The sequence below is a fragment of the Aquarana catesbeiana genome, linkage group LG04 (assembly GCF_042186555.1).
Source record: "Aquarana catesbeiana isolate 2022-GZ linkage group LG04, ASM4218655v1, whole genome shotgun sequence".
Lineage (NCBI taxonomy): Eukaryota > Metazoa > Chordata > Amphibia > Anura > Ranidae > Aquarana > Aquarana catesbeiana.
Window position 1 is genome coordinate 568,541,182 of NC_133327.1, and position 23,325 is coordinate 568,564,506.

A 23,325-nucleotide genomic window follows, 5' to 3' on the forward strand; every position below is an offset into this window, starting at 1 on the left:
CTGCCCTAGTGATGTGTTTCATATAAAGTCCCAATTGTCCCCTTCCCCCAATTCCCCCTTACTTTTCTCTTCCAAGAGCTGGTCGCCTGGTCAAACTGAGCAATTAGGGGGAGACGGGCCTTAGTGAGCAGGGGGACCAAGAACCCAATGGTCATTCTGACTGAGCTCTAGAGATCCTGTGTGGAGATGGGACAAAGTTCCAGAAGGACAACCATCACTGCAGCTCTGCGCCGATCTGTGCTTTATGGCAAAGAGGCTAGACAGAAGCCTCTCCTCAGTGCAAAACAAATGGAGTTATCAAAAAAGCATTTGAAGGACTCTCCGACTGTGAGAAACAAGATTCTCTGGTCTGATGAAACCCAGAATTAACTGTTTGGCCTCCATTCTAAATGCTATGTTTGGAGGAAACCAGGCACCGCTCATCACCTGCCCAATACCATCCCAACAGTGAAGCATCCTGCTGTGGGGGGTACTTTTCAACAGCTGTAGGTTCAACTTCCAACATGACAACGATCCTAAGCACGCAGACGAGACAACACATGAGTGGCTTAGGGACAATTCTGTGAAAGTCCTAGAGTGGCCCAGCCAGCATCCTGACTTGAATCCTATTGAACATCTCTGGAGAGATCTGAAAGTGGCTGTCCACCAACAGTCCCCATCCAACCTGTCTGAGCTTTGAAGAATTTGCAAAGGATAATGACAGAAAATCCCATAATCCAGGTGTGCAAAACTTGTTGCGTCATACCCAAAAGGACTCAAAGCTGTAATTGCTCCCAAAGGTGCTTCAACAAAGTACTGAGTAAAGGGACTGAACACTTAAAGCGGAGTTCCACCCAAAAGTGGTAGGGTTACCGGCGTGAAGCCGTAAGGCTTCACTGCCGGGTTCCCTCACTCGCAATGGAGGCAGCATGCACCTGACAGCTGATGGAAACAATTGTATTAAGTAAATTGTGATGTTTCAGCTTTTTCTTTTGAATAAATTCACAGAAATTTCTAAAATTCTGTTTTCACATTGTCATTATAGGGTACTGAACGTAGATTAATGACAAAAACCTTAATTTAAATAACTGAAGTATCAGGTTGCAACATAACAAAATTGAAAAAAGTGAATGGGGGTTTGGATACTTTATGAATGCACTGTGTATGTATCTTGTGGAGATGTCCTGAGAGATGAATGCTACGGACATGTAATCAGCCATTGATTTTATGTCTTTTTACTTGTGTAATAACATTTGAAATTTTATGTATGTTCTTTCTTTCTGGTGCCTGAAAAAGCCCATATACCCAGGTTATTCTGTATATATTGCACAAATTCTTTTTTGCATCACTTTTACTATACAGGTTGCCACAAATACATAAAGAAATACCGCTGTATCCATGATAAGGAAAAAGTGGAGGAAAATAAGACATTTTCAATGATGGAAGTAAATGGTTAGTTATTTTGCATGTTTAATTATTGTGTTGCATCTTTGAAACAATTCTACATAGGAATTTTCTTTACTCTCCCGATGTTTTAAAACAGCTTTTCTATCTTTAAAACTCTGCCACTTTGCAGAAGAGATCTTTGTGCCAGTGCTGTCAGAACTGCGACAGAATCACATACACCTTTTACCAACATAAATATGTCAAAAGTTCTTGTATTTGTCACACTACTGTGAGATGGATTTCCAAGGAGCATCTTTGACACTTTCAGGGTATATCTCTTCTTTTCCAAAGACAGAACACATTAAAATATACAAGTATATCTAAAACAAATACTTTTTTAAAGTTTTGGATAGAGTAATCTTTGATGTTCCATTGGACAGACTTTCCTTTACTTTCTGTCCTGTAGGTACAACAGGAAGAAAAAAATCTGCAATGATTATATACGGTATTTGCTCTTGGACAGTTGTGAGAAGGAAGTATACTGTATGAGTTGGTAGCTGGCAACCTACTGCAATATTTTATATATCGAAAACAGCACAATAACAAGCGGTGGCCTGACTGATTGTAAAGAAAGTCTCGCTTACTACAGGACTCAATCATTTTTTTTTTTGGACTTGCAGTACATTTTCTTACTGAAAATGACAGATTTTCTTTAGCACTCCAGGCAAGAATGAAAGACATAAAAATTGCAGCTCTATGTTTATTAATACATCATTAAATGTATTGTCATTGTAAGTATCTGAATTTACTCAGAATTGGCCTCTTGCTGTCCCCTGTACAACAGAGCTCAGACAGAGAAGCAGCACAAAGAGCCAGTCAGTTGTTCAGCAGTGCTCATGTTCAAATAAGAAGCATGCTGATAGGAGGGTAGAGTGACAGAGAGATGAGCTCATCACTGTGCTGCTTACCATTTCACTGTCCACTCACAGCCTGTGGCAGGGGCAAGACCTGTGTTAGTGAACTGAAGCAGAAAAAAAAACAAATCTCTTGCCCTGCCACATATAGTGCCTTGAAAAAGTATTCATACCCCTTGAAATTGTCCACATTTTGTCATGTTACAACCAAAAACGTAAATGTATTTTTATTGGGAGTTTATGTGATAAACCAACACAAAGTGGCACATAATTGTGAAGTGGAAGGAAAACGATAAATGGTTTTCAAAATTTTTTACAAATAAATATCTGAAAAGTATGGCGTGCATTTGTATTCAGCCCCCCTGAGTCAATACTTTGTACAACCACCTTTCGCTGCAATTACAGCTGCATGCCTTTTTGGGGATGTCTCTACCAGCTTTGCACATCTAGGAGAGTGAAATTTGTGCCCATTCTTCTTTGCAAAATAGCTCAAGCTCTGTCAGATTGGATAGAGAGCGTCTGTAAACGGCAACTTTCAAGCCTTGCCACAGATTCTCAATTGGATTTAGGTCTGGACTTTGACTGGGCCATTCTAACACATGAATATGCTTTAATCTAAACCATTCCATTGTAGCTCTAGCTGTATGTTTAGGGTCATTGTCCTGCTGGAAGGTGAACCTCCGCCCCAGTCTCAAGTCTTTTGCAGACTCTAACAGGTTTTCTTCTAAGATTGCCCTGTATTTGGCTCCATCCATCTTCCCATCAACTCTGACCAGCTTCCCTGTCCATGCTGAAGAAAAGCATCCCCACAACATGATGCTGCCACCACCATGTTTCACTGTGGGGATGGTGTGTTCAAGGTGAAAAAAAAAAAAGTTCAATTTTGGTCTCATCTGACCAAAGCACCTTCTTCCACATGTTTGCTGTGTCCCCCACATGGTTTCTCACAAACTGAAAACAGGACTTCTTATGGCTTTCTTTCAACAATGGCTTTCTTCTTGCCACTCTTCCATAAAGGACAGATTTGTGGAGTGCACGACTAATAGTTGTCCTGTTGGCAGATTCTCCCACCTGAGCTGTGGATCTCTGCAGCTCCTCCAGAGTTACCATGGGCCTCTTGGCTGCTTCTTTGATTAATGCTCTACTTGTCTGGCATGTCAGTTTAGGTGGACGGCCATGTCTTGGTAGGTTTGCAGTTGTGCCATACTATTAACATTTTCAAATGATGGATTGAACAGTACTCCGTGAGATGTTCAAAGCTTGGGATATTTTTTTATAACCTAACCCGGTTTTAAACTTCTCCACAACTTTATCCCTGACCTGTCTGATGTGTTTCTTGGCCTTCATGATGCTGTTTGTTCACTAAGGCTCTCTAACAAACCTCTGAGAGCTTCACATAACAGCTGTATTTATGCTGAGATTAAATTACAAACAGGTGGACTCTATGCTCTGGTGGACTCTGTACTATGTGGCTGGCCTGTGTAAATGTTAGAACTGGATTGACAGAGATACAAATCCTTTATCAAGCAAACAGCTTCCATATATGTATATCAACCCTGTGTTTAGTCATTTGGTTGGAGTTTAGCCACAGTACTTTTCACTGAACCAAGCACCAAAACATAGGAGGCAGGCAGCAGTAAACAAATGTCCTATAAAAATAAGCATTGTTTTTTTTTTCTTGGGGCTCAAATTAGCAGATTGTAGTTTTTAACACCTAAAAAATATTTTATTTAATATTTTTATACTTTATAAGAAGGCAACCTTTTGAGCGTAGTGTGCTGTAGTGTGAAAAAGGTTTGTAAGAAATTGACAGTGTGGGATATATAAAACAAAATGTCCATTTAACAATATAAATTAAGAAAATGAATATGTATTAAGTAAATTGTGGTGACCCACGACAAATTCGTAGAAGCCCCTGCTCCGGCTGCCAAGGTCCAGTAAGTTGGACGCCCCTGACTAGTGAGTGTGCAGGCTTGGCAGACATTTGTCCAGACTCCAACATATTTCACCCCACCCTGCTGGCACCGCTATCCAGGCTCCTAGAAAGGATTAGAGGAGTGCACTTGGTATTACTCTGCCTGGGACAAGAGTCACCTGCTCCCTGCACTCTGATGCTTTGGAATAATGGGTTGGCAAGCCTAGATCACGATTAATGGGTTGCCAATCCCAGAAATGGGCTTCCCTGGTTCAATCACGAGCCACATCAGAGGGCTCTGCGGGCCACTAAATTGCAATAAACAGCCCCTCAGAATTTAAAATAAAATTATCAAATTACTATTTAATCAGCTGATAAGGGTGGAAACATAGTGATAATGGTCAACAACAATTATGAAAATGTGTATGGAGAGAATGAAAAACTGACATTGATACCGCTCAATATCTGTTCTTATGATTGAAAAATTCAAATTTGAGTTGTAACAACTAATTAATGGAGCATTTCATCAAAGCAATCAATATAGCCAATAGCATGTGGGAATTTATCAGGACTAAATTCCCTACACTGCTTACATTTTATGCCTTACCCATTTTATTTTAGGACCTCTGGTATACAGCCTCCCTTCGTTTGTCAAAAATATTATCAGTTTTTTACAAATGATTAAAGATTTGGTTATTCTTGAAAAAAGCTCTTTTGAAAACGATCGATGTGAAGGTTTTATACAGTTCTATCCCATATGACAAAGGCCTCTGGGTCATTGGACAGTTTTTACAGCAAAGGGGAATTTAAGATTTGTGTCTTTTCTTTTGGTTTCTCCCCCTATCTTCAGGTGCATGATGTAGCAATGGGGACATGCTGTGCCTGGGGGAGTGGGAGTTTCTCCTGGGTGATGGGTCATCTATGTACGTGTGCCGCATTTTATGCATGGTACAGGTACATAAGACAACATCTTTATGTTCTGGGATTGATCAGCAACGGAACTGTGCAGTTGTCTGTCATACTTGAATTCCAACATGTGAACTCTTACTTTCACCATGTTATATCACCCTGAACATATCTGTTTTCTGGACATTGAAGTATACGTTGATAAATCTAGATATTTTGAGAGTTTCCTTTGTATCGTAAGCCTACAGCTTGTAACACCATTTTGTGAGCCAACAGTTTCTATCCAGAATCTTTAGTACATTCAATCCTGTTTTGCCAAATATTTACATTTAAAACAGAATTTCTCTGACATTAATAGTTTCACAAAGGAAACCAAAGCCTTCAAATCCCATCTACTTGATAGGGGTTACAGTAAGACATGTGTAAAAAAAGCCTTTTATAGGGTAGTTCAACAGTCACAATCCGGCCTATTATAATCAAAAATGTCCAGATATATCCCAATTCACTAGTCAGATCATTATGGAAGATACAAATCAAAATTGTAAGATCAAACAAATAATTTCAAAATACTGGCCTGTTCTTATACCAGATCCTAAATTAGGTAAATGTGTAGCTGAATGATTGGAAATATGGCTGCTTTGAGGAGAGATAAACAAATACAGACTGAATTCAAGGGTACCTCTAGATGTAACCCCTGTACAACAGTTGGAACATTTGCATGTAAAGGTGTAGGTATTGTTGTTACTATGTCTGTACTGACAGGTTTATCATACTACCTAATGGCAAATAACATGTTCCAAAATACTCTATTACTGTAACACCAAGGGTTTGATTTACCTATCTGTGTGCCCTTGGGGCATTATGTAGGAAAGACTAAAAGGGCATGGTGGAAAACAAAATACGACCATACTCATGTTATAGAAACAGGGAACATTTATACTATGTAGAGTAGACATGTAGACAGACATGTAGCAGAGAAACACAAATACGATATACCTAAGGTCAAATTTGTGGCATTAGATATAGTCCATCAAGACCCGAGGTGGAAACACTGGAATAAAAGTCTACTACAGTGAGAGTTAAGATGATCTTACATGTTACTACCCTTCCCAGCTTAAATGAAGCAATGAACTTCAGCTTGTATTTAGACAGCTTCACATCAGGCAATCCGGAAATCTAAAATCTTTTATCTACCGGTTTCTTTGTTTAAGTTTAGATAACATTGACTATCTAGTTACAGAAATATATATGCCATTTGTTGTTTTGATTTGACATTTCAGTTTGTTTATTTGTGTCGGTTTTAAATTTGTAACATGCTTGTAATTCGTTTTTTTTTTTTGCCTCTAGGGGTCCTGGCAGTACCTGTTGACCTGTCTGGGCTGGAGTGGACGCCCAGCAATGTAGGGTCACCCACACAATACATCTGTGGGTGACCATACTTTTTGTCGCTAACCACAGGTTGGACGGGGATGGTATGGTGCCACTCTTACAGCTTGTGTGCAGTAGCAGCTTAGTCATTGCCTGCAGTGGGTTTGCCCTTCTTCCACCCTTTGGTGTGAGTGGGTGTGGATGATTCCATGCTGGTGCCACTCCATCTGTGGGTTCCTGCACCATGGCGGAACTGACGACATTGGTATGCTGGATATGAAGCGACTTGTACATGGAAGCAGAGGGGGTCCCCAATTTAGGGCTGTTCAGCCCGAATAGACACCACAGTTGGCACCATACACAGCTGGTAAGGATCAAGAGCTGTATTGTGATTGGTTGTAAGTATCACATGAGGACAGAAACACCTTCCCAAACATAATATATATAGCAATCTTTTGAAAATGGACACATAGATGCTTTCCAAAATGCCTGGGGATGCTATGAGATCGTTTGTATGTTGAAGCAATTGTGGAAGGTATTTCTTCCTTATGCTTGCCAATCATAACCATTGGTAATCCATGATGTTTCTGGATTTTTTTATTCAATTTTTTTGTATTTAGCTTTCACTTTTAGAGTCCTACTGTTGGTGTTATTTGCAACTCTTGTGACCCTCTTCCAGCCAGTTGATCTGGTGGTCGTCTGCGTGTACCTACTGGAGGCATCAACCTCCAGATTTTAACTTTACATGGCTGTCGTGTTTTTTGGTTCTTATATTATGTATGCATATATTTTGATATTCTAAAAGTTGGCATTGCATTTGTGATATGTTTGTTGAAATGTGGTTTTACTCCAATTCTTTTATATGTGTATGGTTGTTAGAGGCATTTGCAAATCATAAACATTTTTTTTGCACAGAAAGGGACACTTTTTTGTCATCCATTGATTAGTAGATTCTTTTTTATTTAGCAAATACCTTCATAGCGCCGAGAGCCTGGAATGTTAGCGCTAATCGTGTTGGTGTGAGAGCTGCAAGCATAGCATTAAAGCGCGCACCCGTGTTTGGAATGGATGAACTGTATTTCCCATTAGCAGAAACGGAGCCAAACCTGAGGAAGACACAATGGATAGCATTTTATGAAAGTGGACCAAGTGTCATATATATTATTTCATGTTAAGTAATGTGTAAGTGTAACATTTACAGAAATTGACCCTACTAACTACAGTACACTTGCTGATTATTAAATGGGACTGGTTAATACAAATTGTATTATATACAGCTAGAGTAACAGTCTCCTTCATGGCAGTTCAGAATAGCATGGAACTGCTTCCATTTGCCTACGCATAAATACAGTCACCCTGACCACAAACACACTCACACCCAAGATGTGAGAATGTGTTTTTGTAGCTTATTAAAGTGAACATGTCAGTACCTTTATAATACTTCATGAATAAATTCCCAATATACTCTTAATATGCAGTAATGGTTTATTTAAACATGCCCTTTTTATTATTAAAGTGTATGTCAGGGCAAAATATAAAAAAAAAATGCATTGCACTCAGCAACTAATACCTGTTGACAACACACAGCATTTTTGTGGACTGAATGGTGTCATCCCTGCCCAGTATAATTTTGTTAAACTACTAAATTACACAACTTTTTCCCATCACCACAACATAAGCCCTAAATTACCTGAAGTGCCACAATAAGGCCTCATGCACACGGCTGCTAAAAAATGTCTGTTTTACAGATATTTGACATTTTTTTTGTGCTCCTAAACGCCCCTCTATGTTAGCCCATGCACAAAAAGGCGTTTAGAGGCAGGAGCATTTGGGGGGGGGGGGGATAAATCTGAATGCACCAAAATCAAATTCAGGAAAGTAGAGTTTGAGCGTAAAAAACGCCTGATGCACCTAAACATGTGTAAACAAAAGTAACTACATTATTTTATTTTTTTATATACTGCACTGAGTTTTAAAGCAGCCATATGGCATGGGAAATACTGAGAACGCTAAGACTTTTTACATACTGTATATTGTGGCTAATGTAATTGTAGGAAACCACTTTTTCAACTAAATACTGCATTCTCATTCAACATACGCTAGATGTTTAAATAATATTTAGTATTATTTATAGTGGCTGATATAAAAGAAAAAATCTCTGGGCTATAAAGAAACCAAAGACATGGTTGCACTATGGCCATCCTAGACACTCTGTTTTTAACCTGAAATATAAAATGATCGCTGGAATCTTCCTGACTGCTAAGATCAGCACAAAAAAAATTCCTCCTATATTGAGACTCAGAAATAATGCATTCCGAATTTAACAATAAAACAAAATGAAAGAAAAAATAATAGCAATATCAATGTGTTCTATGACCATGTCAGCAACAGTATAATACTTTTTAATTACATTGTACAGATCACCATTGTTCATATACTCCAGACAAATTGGACAATTAGAAATTGCAGTAACACCATGGTTACACTAAGCAGCCACTCCAGAAAACAAGAAATGGCACATAGGCAATTAGTACAACCTGGCCAAGAAGCACAGCTCAGGTCGAAATTACCATACTTTCTCCTCTTAGCACTGCTACAATGTTTGGGTGATAGTGTTAGCAAGCCTATTACTAATTGTTTGCACTAGTCCAGGCTCCATACCCAACCTAAGTTGATCTAACCTAGGACTCCACCATTCAGCTGCTTATTTACATTGCCAATACAGACACTACCTCTTCAGATAATCACCACGTCCATGTAGAATCCTTCAGTACTGGCTACACCTGCACAGTGAGCATCAACAATTATGTACATGCCAGCAACTAAATAATAATTGCATGCCAACACCCAAAAATGTATTGGGGAAGTGTCTCTAAATTTCAACTGCAAACCAAAACAAAAAAGGTGAGGACCTGACACTTGCTAGAGGCTATAAAAAAAATATTTATTTAAAAATGTAATATATATATATAAAATATAACCCCCAAGAATCCCCCCTCCCACATTCCCTCCCCATAATGTAAACTGACCCTCCCTCTGACCTAATATCCACCTAAACTCCTCTGTAATACTCTCCCTAAAGAAACCCCCGATCCTATGATGGAAAGGGACACCTTGCACAGCGACTAATCAGGGATAACGTCTCAAGGGGATATACAATATAACAACAGCTTGTAGTATGTATGAATGCAACTTCTCAATAGATAATACAGCTGGTAAGTGTATAGCCCAAATGCGTTCAGTCCTACACTGTACCAGAATCCTTGGTGAGATCTATGCTTATCCACTGGTAATCAGATGTGTCAAAACTTCGTCCCTAATACCCAGATAGCAAGCAATTGTGTTGTAAGCTTGAAAATGTCTTTCTAAGCTATTGCTAGACTTGTCAGGCTTCACAAGTTTGTTGCACAATGACAAGTCCGCATTGCATGACTCCAGATCAACTTTCTTTGCAAACATTCTGCAAGTCTGCTGCAAGTTCTGGTTCAGTTATGTTATGCAATAGTCATCCCACCAAATGGGTCACTGTGGCTGAATCTTCATGCTGTAGACTTGCAGAGCTCTTGCTGGAGACTCACCACTGCAACTTTGCTCTTGCTAGAGACTTGCCACGCAGATTTGCTACAAATGGGAAAAGTGTCAACTAGAACTTGTGCTTCAAGTGCCCTGCAAATGTACAACTTACCAGTGAAAATGTGCAGCAAGTTAACAGACTGACAATTCAACACTGCCACAAATTTGTGGCAAGTTATCCTTGCTACCTGGGTAGCTGTAGGTCCAGCCTACATGTGGGTGCTGGATCAATATAAAGTTCCAATGTGCAGCTGATGTGAACACCTGCATAGTGAGCACCCTTAGGCTGGCCCTGTGGGCTGAATGAGAGAAATCAATCAATTCCCCCATCCTGCTAAATAGCGTGCATGGAGGAATATTTCCTGTCGCTATTGTATTCTGACAGCTAGCACTTGAACAGTGGCTGTATCCGATTGGACAAAGTCTCTGTTTGGCTATAATATTTTCCACTAGTTCCTCCAATATTCAGTTTGAATTGTGTCAGCTAAAGGCATGCCAAAGGGGCCACCAATGGCTGGAATTTCAGAAAGTTAAGCACTTAAGGACCGCCCGCCGTCGTTTCACGTCAGCTGTTTGAAGAGGAATACCGTTGTTTTGGCAGCAGATGGCTGCCATTTAAAATATATATATATATATATATATATATATATATATTTTTTAAAGCGCTTCTAAACGCAAATGCGGCTAAACGGAGCATGTAAAAATGGCAAAACAAACTATTTAAACGTGGGTTACTATCCGTCAAGTTAAATCATTCAGGAGAGGTTGTAAAAACATCCCGTCTACATGAAGCCTAAAACTAAAGACATCTGTAGTACTGTCCTATTCAAGTCTTGGGGCTTATTGTGCAGTGAAAAAGATATGTTCTGGAAGGGATAAACAGTGACTGTCATGCTGAGGATGGGCTACCGTGATTTTGCTGCAATTTTGTACAGGTCAATAATGTAAAAAGCAGAAAAACGCCTGTAATCTGCCCCAAAGAAGCTCATGTTCTTTTTTGAGCTTAAGGCGTTTTTCAGGCATTTTGCTTAAGGTGACAAAACGCTCAGATGTGAACAGGTGCCATTTAAATAAATGGGATTTTGCTTGTTGGGCGTTTTTCAGGCATTTTTTCGGGCGTTTTACGAGCTGAAAACGCTCAGGTGTGAATGCAGCCTAAAAATGCCTTCATCTTTAAATGACAAGATGATTTTTGGTAAACAACTAAATGATCAATATCAACCAGATGAACTTTGAAGAACTTGGTAATGTAACAGTAGAGTAGTGAAAAAAAGATACATTTTATACTACTGTGGTAATTAAAACACCTTTCTCAAGAAACAGAAAATGAAATGTGTTATATATATTTCCTGCAAAGCCGTGACACATCTCTTATCTAGTTTCATTATTTTTCAAAGCCACAGGGATTATGCTGCGTTAACATTAACAAATATCTCACAGTCATGTGCATTATTGTACAATACAATATGACAAATAAGATATTTGTATAGATACAGCACTAATAAACACCCCAAACAGTTTTTAAAAATATGCACTCAAGTCTAACTTGAGTTAGGCTTTTTGGTAGGCTGCCATGTATAAACGCTGGCTACATAAAACAACTACTATTAATACCCAAAAGCAGGAAGCATCATTATAAATATATCAGCCTTTCTCAAGCAAGATTCCATGGAACCCTGGGGATCTTCCAGAGGCTGCCAGGGGTTCCTTAAGCAATGAACAATTTGTGTCTCTCAGTAACCACGCCCAACAATTATCTTTTTAGATGTCTGTAATTTGGGCAATTTTACCATATATTCTACACTCTGATCTAAAGGCTACCATGAACAGCTCGAATTTCAGACAATTCCTGCTGAATCAGCCAACATTCGAGCTGAGGAGGCGGCTGTTGGCACCAACTCGCTTACCAAAAGTCAACTGTTTATTCTGATATTTGTCAAAGGAGCCAGGGGGAAAACCCCATTGGATGCAGCCACTGTTGTGTATTCTGTTAGCCATGGTTGGTGGCTGTCAGAATACAATAGATGGCAGGGGAGATTCATCCATCTGTGCTGGTTAGTGTGTATGAAGGAACCCAGGCTCCTTTGAACAAAATAAATCTAGGCATGTATGACCAGCTTAAAGTGATCTTAAACATTCAATTTTTTAGGCTGATTTAAATCAACTAATGAGTATGCCGCTTCTTTCTCTTTTAATCCTTTCCTACAGTATGTTACTGTTTAGGCTGGAACCATGACCACTTCCCAAGTTTCTGGTTTCAGGGAGGCTTCTTTATTCCTTTCTTTCTTCGTTATTTCTCTTGCAGGATCCCGTGGAACCACCTTTGCATGTAGTGACTAGAATTGGTCCTCCATGCCCCCCCCCCTCCCTTTTTCCAAGCTAACAGACAGTGTGTAGACTGCACTGTCCACTCTTGACCCTTTCCTGTGAAAACTGGAAGCTCAGTGTTGCAGCACTTTAGGTAGAAGTTTAGAAGGTAGTTCTAAACTTAAAAATGTTTTCACCTTAATGCATTCCCTGCACTAAAGTAAAAAACCTTACACTACCTATCCCCAAGCACCCCCCCCATTAAGTCACTTGCCCGAGTCCTCTCACTATCCAGCACTGTCCCCGTCTGCAGTGCCACCGCTCCCACTGCTCTGTCACAGATGACAGAGCAGCAATTTTACCTGCTAAAGGGCTTGCATTTCTCTCCATTCAGTTCTGAGTTTTACACAGCTCTGTTACATGGTACAGCCCTGTCTGGCAGATTAGCAGACCTGATTTTTCTTTGCAGTTAAGTGAAATCTTACTGGTCTGTTCTCTTCCCCAGCGTGTGACTGGGCCTAGAAAGGGGAAGTATTAGATAAGAAAACAAAATAGAACCACTCCACTGCCACATCTGTATAAATGATCTAAGGTGAAGAGAATTTATACATAGTCAAGTATTAAAACACAGGTGCAAGGACCCATTTAATTGCTCAGTTTTCTGGAACACCATTTCAATGATTTGATGTATCATTTTTTGCTATGATCAGATGTGTTTATGCATATGGTTACAATAATGCACGGGTTATACGTGCCTTTGTTTTAATACTTGACTATGTATAAATAAAAATTGGTTGATTTTATACTATTCAGTGTCCCATCTGCCTTTAAAGTCCAACCAAAAAGTTTTTTCCTTTTTTCTCTTCACCTTATATTAGACAGATAAGCTCACCTTTCTGGTACATTGCTCTCTCCTCCTTGCAGTTCGCTCCTTGTTAGCACATGGGCACTGCAGCACAACTAATTGGGCTCTGCTGTACAGGAACTGCAAGAGGCTGATTCCAAGGAAAATTAAAGTACTAACTTTAGTTGCAATAAAATTATATTTAATTCTGTATTAATGAATCTAAAATTGCCTTAAATTGTGTCTTTTGTATCTGCCTTGAGTTCAACTGTTAGGAGTACTTATCACAGTATACACAACAGCATATTAAATCTGTGTTTTAACACACACACGATATAGATTGTTACACTGACTATACAGTATTTCATAAGGTTTTCAAAACATACATTTTTTACATATCTGCATGATGATACCTGAAATTTAGGCAGACACAAATAATCACAAATAGTCTAGTTATTGCTGAATATCATGCTCCCTGCAGCAAAATACAGAGAATATCAATTCATTTATTCAATTCATTTAACGAGTCCTGCAGTCGCATTCCCTGTCATAAGTACACCAAAGTTGGCCATATTTGGAATTACATTGTTCTAAGATTCAAACAACTATGGTACAATTGTGTCACAATGTCACTTTGTATGGAGAAGTAAATCTTTCTAAAGAGAATTTACTGAGACTGATGCTGCAGATGAATAGGAGCGCAGGGTTTTTAAATTCTCCTTGGCCTAGACTGCATCCATCCAGTCATTCTGTGCTGGGTAAGCACTTCAATCACTGCTTCCTGCGCAGCGAGAGTGAATCAATCAGAGAAGCAAATATCTTTTTAATGAATATTCAAAGCTATCTATAATTAAACCGCACAGAAAAGGCTTGTTTGTGGTTGTGTGGCTTACAGCAGTTTAATATAAGCCCCTACTATAGCTACATTTCAGGATGTTGGCATAACAAACTCAGTTCACACAAATGCATTTTGTTCTTTAAATCATACATTCTACAGCTAATACTTTCAAGTCCACAGGAAAAACTAATGACACATAAAAATGAACATATTCTCGTGTTTTTGTTTGGTTAAAAAAAAAAATCAAGTAAAATGTATAAGTAAAAACGTACCTATAACTAGTTTTAACATGCATTAAGGCTGCATTCACACCAGAGCGTTTTCAGCTCATAAAAGGCTCGTAAAATGCCCGAAAAAACGCATGAAAAACACCCAACAAGAAAAATCCCATTCATTTCAATGGCACCTGTTCACATCTAAACGTTTTGTCACCTGAAGCAAAACGCCTGAAAAACGCCTTAAGCTCAAAAAAAGAACATGAGCTTTTTTTTAGGGCAGATTACAGGCGTTTTTCTGCTTTTTACATTGGTGACCTGTACAAAATCGCGGCACAAAAAAACGTGGTAAAAATCACGACAAAAATGCGGTAAAAACGCGCGACTTTGAAACGCTCAGGTGTGAATGCAGCCTAAAACCCACCAAGTGTACAAGTACATCTTTAAACCTTAAAGCGGGGGTCCACCTATCTTTTTTTTTTTTTTTTTGAGTTCATTCACAAACTTTTCTTCTCAGCATTACATACTCACATATTGTGTGTAATATGTCCGCCTGTGTCAGATTTCGTCGGAAAGAATAACTTATATTATTCACTGCAGGCAGTTTCCATCTTCATTGTGGGCATTTGAAGCCCACAAGCATTTATTTCCTGGATGTGGTGAATGCTATGCTCCCAGCATTCACCGCTCGTTCCCGCACATGATCAGTGGCATCCTGGGAAGCCTGAGACTAGCTCCCAGGAGTCTGGGAGAGGCTAGAAACACGCCTACTCCCACGGGAGGAGAACCAGGAAGTGCAAAGAAGAATAGAAAAATAAAAGGTAATTACGGCGATTTAAATTTTTTTAAACGGCATGTCAGCATCTAGGCAAGGAAGAGAATACATACAGATATTGTTAAAAATTTGGGTGGAACCCCGCTTTAATGAAATTGCATGTAATTTTAAATGTAGATGTGTGATTAGGCCAAGACTGATATAAAGTCTGATAATGTTTGGTCTGTGGCATTGCAGGCTCAGAATTCGGAGATCACAGAATACTAGGCTTCTGCAAGTAGAGGATATTACAAGTATTGCACATAGAATTACTTGTATGCTCAGTTTTCAATGTGGAATCGAGCAATTGATACTTAATTAAGCACTAGGGGTGAAAAGTTTGCTTGATCTTATTACCTGCTCTGTACTGACTGATCATTTGTCTAATCTAAAGCACCAAAAAAAAATGATAAGATCTACTGTACTTGTAATTGTATTATATATGGCTGGGAAATCTAGATAGGTTTGTCTACTGCCAACGCCCAACTGACTAGTCTGACTTTAAAGTGAACCTATGCCCAGACTATGCACATTAAAGTGATATTAAAGGCAATTAAAAATGAAGTAATAGTAACAAACATGTTATACTTTCCTGCTCTGTGCAGTGGTTTTGCACAGAGCAGCCCAGATCCTCCTCTTCTTGGGTCCCCTGCTGGCGCTTCTGGCCCCTCACTCCTGTCAACTGCCCCCACAGCAAGCAGCTTGCTTTGGGGCCACCCAAACAGGCTTGCCCCGAGCCGCTGCTCTGCATTTCCATTCCCACACAGAGCCACCACCCCTCTCACCTCATTTGCTCACTGGCTGTCATGACAGCAGCAGGAGTCCTTGGCTTCTGCTGCTGTCTTAGCCAATGAGGAGAGAGAGTGTTCGGAGAGCCAAGGGTCGCTGGATTGTGATGAGGCTCAGGTAAGTATTAGGGGGGGCTGGGGCTGCACACAGGAGGTTTTGTACCTTCAGGCACAGAATGGTACAAAACCTTAAGCCTTTAGAACCACTTTAAACTATGTACTGTACATAATCTGAACAAGCATTTGAAAGCAACTTAAACAAGCTCTCTTTAACCTCTGTAGCTATAGGCACTGTGGATAAATTCATCTTTACAAGTCACAACAGAGGCACTGAAAGTCACAGTGCATGTTGCCTTACTTTTTATGGAGAGTAGAATCTTGGCAGTCTGCCAGTCTTCCAATATAGGCAAACACCAGGGGCTTGTTATTAACTAGAAAAGGACTGAAACCCAACTCTAAGCTCCGGCTCACACCGGTGCGACTTATCATGCGATCTGACATTTCCAATTCGCATGACAAGTCGCACCCTATTGTTGGCAATGGAAGCGCTCAAAGTCGGTGTGACTCCGACTTTGAGGAGCGGCACCAATTTGAAAAAAAGGTTCTTGCACTATTTTTTGCGATTTCATGTGCAACTTGCATAGACATCTGTGCAAGAAGTGGCACAGATGTCAACCAAGTAGCACCTGAAATTGCACTGACCTGCTACTTTGAAATCGTGCTACTTCAAGTGAAGTTGCATGATTTCAAAGTAGCATCAATGTGAACCAGGGCTAAAATTGTAATCTTTGAGAATTAATTCATATTACATGCAGCTAGAGAGGTCAGGGGGTGGCTTGTTTAGCTCTTCTACTTGTTATTAAGAATATGTAAAAACTTAAAAAGTTTGTAGTCTGAGTACAAGTACAATTTAAAGTATATTTCCACTTTTTCAGTCAGATTTGGGTAACATGTACTTTATATTTGTTCTCATTTGTTCTACATGCTCCTCCTTGTTTGTAATGCAATAAGGGGTGCTGTGCAGTAATGTATAACATAATTAACCCTGTCTATCATGTTCACAGTTCTTCATTATCAGGTGTAAACTAGATCTGAAAACTGTCCTATTAAAGATAAAAATTTAGAAACCGACCTCCCGCATTATATATTAATGATGGATACTGTGGGGAAATAGACACTTGAGATTGTCCAGAAATTCTTAGAATCAGGCATGACACCTTCTCCTTATGGCGCGTACACACGACCGGACTTTCCGGCAGACTAGGTCTGACGTAATCAGTCCATTGGACATTCCGATCGTGTGTGGGCTAATCCGATCGTTTTTCATTTAAAATATCCGACGGACCTAGAAATAGAAAATGTTTCAAACTTGTCCTACGGACTCAATTCCTATCGGGAAAACCGTTCGTCTGTATGCTGGTCCGACGGAGCAAATATGACGCAAGGGCAGCTATTGGCTACTGGCTATTGAGCTTCCTTTTTTAGTCCCGTCTTACGCCATCACGTTCAAAACGAACGGACTTTCAAACGGATTTAGTCCGTTGGTGTGGGCAAGTCCGTTCGTTCGGAAGTCTGTCAGAACTTCGCCGAAAAGTCCATCGGGAAGACCGTCGAACCTAGTCTGCCGGATAGTTCGGTCGTGTGTACGCGGCATGAGAAATTCATCTAAAAGTATATTGTTTCAATATATATATAATTTTTTTTTAATTGTTGGGTATGCTGTGTGAATGGGAACACATAACACACATTGACAAGTGTTTCTCAAATATAACTCCAAAAATGGAAATACACTTTCAGTCTGTCTGTGATTTAAACCTGTCTATTCTCTTTGTGAGTCATCTGATCGGCTAGATTATTGTAACTGACATGGTCAACACAATTAGCAGTTCCGAGTTGTTCACACAAACACTGGCCAATAAGTTCTTTCTGAAACTCATAAAACATGCTTAGAGAACTTCCTGTTTGGATGGGCAATTTAGAAGAAGTCCTATGATAACTACAAGTGGTCAACTGCAGCCTAATGTTTGGACAACGGACGATACCGGTTGGCTACGGAAGCTATTAAAACAACCAAACATTTAGGGGAATCTGCCCTGGCCATGGGACAATCATGGAAATGCATGAACTATTATTAGACTTATTTGCTGAGATAAACGGTTTTAGCATAGCACGGCTTTGTCAGCTGTAGAAATAGCAGGAGTAAGCATTCTCATATTTTACTGTGCTCTCTAATTTGAAAGGTCACATTAATATCAGCGTAATAACCAATTAATGTAGAATAGGAAATGCTGGTTTGCTTAGAGGTTTCTAAAACTCTTGTTTTATGATTTTATAATGAGAAAATGTGATGATCTGCACCATAGTCTCCAATTTTAGTAATAATGTAGAGGATAAAACATTTCACACTCAACAGAATAATTTTGCTCAGCTAGTCAGGATAGAAAGTTAGCACATGTATTTACTTCAAGAAAAGTGGGCGCGCTGTCCCTTTACATCCAAAAGTGTCAATATGCATATAATAAAGTTACATCACATAATGATAACATGCCCTAAGAAGGTACTAATAGTGTAAACTATTATTTAATAGTTTATCTAATAGTTCTCTATTATTTATTTATCTGTTATCTAATAGTGTAAACTATCCTTATTTAGATTTCACTCCCCAGCACAAGGAGTTTATTTGGTTTTTCTAGTACATTTATTCACTGATACAATTTTCACAAATCTAAGGTGTCCAAAGTCACTAACCAACATACAGCAAAGGTCTGTGTTTACACCAGATGTATTTTCAGAGTGAATTAAAGTTAATCTCCATGTTTCCAGCCACTTCAAATAGTTTGTTTGGACCAAGCTGGTCCAAACAAACTATTTCCTTCACTAAGTGCTGCACTGGCTCTAAGCACTGTATGTACTGCATGTAGCTTTAGCTTCATACCATATACAGTACCAGGTTCCAGCTGTGAGACAGAGACTTTCTATCTCACAACCGGAACAAAATAGTCAGTCTGAGTTAGAGCGTGTGATGTCATCAGCCCGCCTCTCCATCTCAGCCAATCAGGGGACGCTTAGCATTAATTCACAGAATCCAAAGCGGTCTCTAAATGGCTGAGGCTATTTTTTTCTGTGTGTGAGATGGGAAGTCTCTGTCTCACAGCCGGAACCCAGCACCGTGTACTGTATATAGTTGAAGCTACATGCATTACATACAGCGCTTAGAGCCAGTGAAGGAAATAGCTTGTTTGGACTAGCTTGCTCCAAAAAAAAGTATTTAAAGGAAATAGTGATATGAAACATGAAAATCTAAATATGAAAACAAAGTCACATACAGCTTGGTCAGGCTTATAATAACTCTGATAAGCATCCTTAAAACCCATTTCTTTTCCACATGTAACTGCTGCCAAACTGAAATTTATGTTGATATACTAACTTGTCAAGCAGGTTTTCTCTGGGAATCCGAACTTGACTGAATGTCAGAATTCCATTGTCTACACCATGAAGACCTATAATAAAACACATAAAACAGGCAGAGTTATTACTACATAATAAATATGTTTTTTCTTTGGAATAAAATGCCACATTCTTAAAAATGAATATATGTTACCAATAAAAACTGTGTAAAAATTTTGCATTTTGGATTCTTCAGAAGAGTTATAATGACAAGTTACAAATGGCAAAAAAGAAATATGGTGGGTACAGTTTAGTACAATAGATTACTGATTTCAATACAGTAGTTTGTATTCGATGTTCCCAGTTCCTAAACCTTCCACTATGGTGCATTCAGCAGTTTTTGCAGCCTAAAAAGGAACTTCATTCAAAAAGTTAAGTACTGCTGGTTCGTACACACCCCGCAGCCTGTAACTGAGCTGATGGGGTAGTGTGTGTGTGTGTGTGTGTGTGTGTGTGTGTGTGTGTGTGTGTGTGTGTGTGTGTGTGTGGGGGGGGGGGTTTGAGGGGGGGGCAAGCTCCAATTATTATTGATACCGACCCCAGCTCTGCAATCCTCACCTAGGCAAAGATGGCGCCCCTTGTCCCACACTCTCCCACAGCATCCTAAGATATGCCATGTCCCAGGAGGCTGCATTACTATTTACAGGGCATCATATGTGCTTGTGCAAGTGCACCCAACTGTGGTTCCTCAGGAAGCCACAGACTGCTCCAGTATTCAAGATGGGAGCACTGACAGAACAGGCTGCAGTAAGACAGCAGTGGACTCAAGACAGTGGAAAGCGCCTGACTTCTAAAAATCAACAGCTAGTGTATTTGTAAAAAAAAAAAAAAAAAAAAAGTACCTTTTTTAAATGTGCAAGTTATGGCCTGTAAATCCTTTGAAAAATGAAACAGCCATTGACACTATAAAGTCTTCCATTTCAGTATGCGTATGCCTGATGACCTAAATCCAGGAGAGCTCTGGTATGTGAATAATGATCAAACTACCTAGGTCAAGAGCCACCTCCCACAATCCATGTCTTAAACTCCAAAATTGGCCAATGAGACCACCAGTCATAGTGATGATGAGGAGCACGGCCAGGTTCCTGACCCAGGAAGCCAAAACATCTATGAATTCAAAGCACAAAAAAAATCAGAAAACAGACCTGACATGCAGGCACCAGCAGATACTTTACATACTGTCTTTATCTCAGGGGAAACCAAAAAAAAAATCTGGTAAAAGCTGATTGGATTTGTTGCCATTTACAGCCAATCTTCTACTAATTTTCTTTTCTTCTGTTTTAACTAATCAGCTCTGCATTATACAAAGTTTGGCATTATTACTCCAATATGCTGGTTTTCCATGGTTTGAGTTTAGAAATGTTAGTCTTCAGTACAGAGCTTTCAGTAAGAGCAATGCACTACCATGAGCCCCTCCCCCATACTTTGCCCCCCTGTAACCCTTATGCCACGTACACACGGCCGGACTTTTCGACCGGACTGGTCCGACGGTCTTTCCGACGGACTTTCGAACGAACGGACTTGCCTACACACGATCAACCAAAGTCCGACGGATTCATATGTGATGACGTACGACCGGACTAAAATAAGGAAGTCGATAGCCAGTAGCCAATAGCTGCCCTAGCGTCGTTTTTTTGTCCGTCGAACTAGCATATAGACGAGCGGATTTTTCGACCGCACTCAAGTCCGTCGGAAAGATTTGAAACATGTTTTATTTCTAGGTCAGTCGGACTTTTGGGAAAAAAAAGTCCGCTGGAGCCCACACACGATCAAATTGTCCGAAGGAGTCCTGTCTGCCGGACCAAGTCTGCTGGAAAGTCTGCTCGTGTGTACGCGGCATAATACTATCCTAACATTAGCCCTCTCACACTAACCTCACCGTATCCCTATCTATCACTAACCCTCACCCTAAACTCCCTCTAACACTAACTGTCAAATGAACCACTTGAGGGCTTGTATGAAGACTTGGCCCACTTGGTTCATAGAGGGCCCAAATCACTTTATGCTGTAACTACCTCTATGAGGTCAGTTTTTAAAGCTTAGCTGGTAGCCCAAGGAGAGGAATTTGGGGATCATTTCATTATCTCACTCCATGCTCCCTTGTGAAGGAACCCCAATCTTTATCATTTTTTTGCATTTGAGGATCCTGTTTGAACACGGTATGGGATCAAAAAGATTAGTGATGTCACCTCAAATGGGCAGTTGAAATCTTTTGATGACCTAAAATCCCTACATCAGTTATCAAATATGCACTTTTTTCGCTGCATAAAATTAAGGCATGCATATCAGGCACAGCTTGGACCTGCCACAGCCTCCTTTTCGGTGTCAGCTCTGGAATCCTTACTGTGAAATGATGCTCTTAATAAGCCTCTGTCCACCATTTATAAGTTTCTTTTCCTTGAAACTGACAGGCTGCTGAGTGTGTGTAGGTCTCAGTGGGCATCAGTGGTCCCGAATCTGGACACAGAAGATTGGGATGTCTGGGATGCACCTTTAACCAGACTAATTTCAGCCCGTGACCAATTGATTAATTACAAATGTTTGCATCGTATTTATATGACCCCAGCAAAGATAGCTATGATATTTGGCTCAGCCACCTCTTCCTGCTGGCTTTGCTCTCCACGGGGGCCGTACTTTATGCATATCTTTTGGGAATGTCCTGTCATCCAGTAATATTGGAAGGATGTTTTGCAGTGTGTACAGGTGGTGACCATCATCCCACTAAGTCCCTCTGTAAGACATTGTATTCTTAGCTTGGTTGATGATTTAGCCCCTACAAGAGCTATACAGACCCTACTAACCTTGCTCTTTTTCCATGCCAGGAAGCTTACAGTTTTATCTTGGCAAAAACCTGTACTGTAATCCTCCATCTGTAGAATCCAGAAGGTTTCGGTAAAAGTTTTACCCTTTTATAAAGCAACGTACTTGAACAGGGGGGGCACTACTCACATTTAATAAGATCTGGGGGAGGGGTGGCTTCCCCTCTCACTGCCACGGAGTAATTTCAGTATAAATTGTTATGCCCCGTACACACGGTCGGATTTTCCGACGGAAAATGTGTGATAGGACCTTGTTGTCGGAAATTCCGACCGTGTGTAGGCTCCATCACACATTTTCCATCGGATTTTCTGACACAAAGTTTGAGAGCAGGCTATAAAATTTTCCGACAACAAAATCCGTTGTCGGAATTTCCGATCGTGTGTACACAAATCCGACGCACAAAGTGCCATGCATGCTCAGAATAAATAAAGAGATGAAAGCTATTGGCTACTGCCCCGTTTATAGTCCCGACGTACGTGTTTTACGTCACCGCGTTCAGAATGATCGGCTTTTCCAACAACTTTGTGTGACCGTGTGTATGCAAGACAAGTTTGAGCCAACAACCGTCGGAAAAAATCCTAGGATTTTGTTGTCGGAATGTCTGATCAATGTCCGACCGTGTGTACAGGGCATTACTGTTTTTTTGCCATTTTCTGCATTTCCATTGGCCTTGGTTGGGTCGGCTTATATGTCTATTTGCAATCTCAACTTGCAAAGAATCCTAGTATGCGCCCTGTGAAGGGTGTGGGTTGCCTATTTCATGGATCATTATAGTTTTATTTATGTGCAGATAGAATTCTCAAAATAAGCATAAACCTATGTTGGGGGTCACGGCTGCAAGATTCGCAGGCACTGTTTTATATTGCACTGTTTTCTTTTGTGTACGTTTTATTTTTTTGTTCATTTTTTTCTGGAACTGCTATCCGTGTTGTGGTTTGGCAGCCCCTATATTTTCGGTCTTGCGATTTGTAAATCTCTATTGAAAAATAGTAAAGAGAATTTTTCAGAAAAAAAAAACAAAAAACCACTTGACCTTTGGAAGATTTACCCTCCCCCCCACCCTCATGACCAGAACTGTGTTACTTTACTGACAATTGCGCGGTATTGCGTCACTGTACCCAAATCTAATTTATGTCATTATTTTCGCATAAATAGAGCTTTCTTTTGGGAGTGTTTGATCACCATTGCGTTTATTTTTTGCGCTATAAACA

The 23,325-nt window shown here is 40.0% G+C and overlaps 1 protein-coding gene across 2 annotated transcripts in view; it reads right to left on the reverse strand.

Moving 5' to 3' along the window:
* The window catches only part of ACOXL (acyl-CoA oxidase like), a 513,410-nt gene that overhangs the window by 347,705 nt on the left and 142,380 nt on the right, over positions 1 to 23,325 (reverse strand). For both annotated transcript variants that reach the window (XM_073628050.1, XM_073628051.1), the window contains exons 8-9: positions 19,275 to 19,347; positions 7,442 to 7,574 (exon numbers count right to left, since the gene is read on the reverse strand). In XM_073628050.1, the coding sequence (XP_073484151.1) occupies positions 7,442 to 7,574; positions 19,275 to 19,347 (206 nt within the window). The remainder of the gene's footprint in view (positions 1 to 7,441; positions 7,575 to 19,274; positions 19,348 to 23,325) is intronic.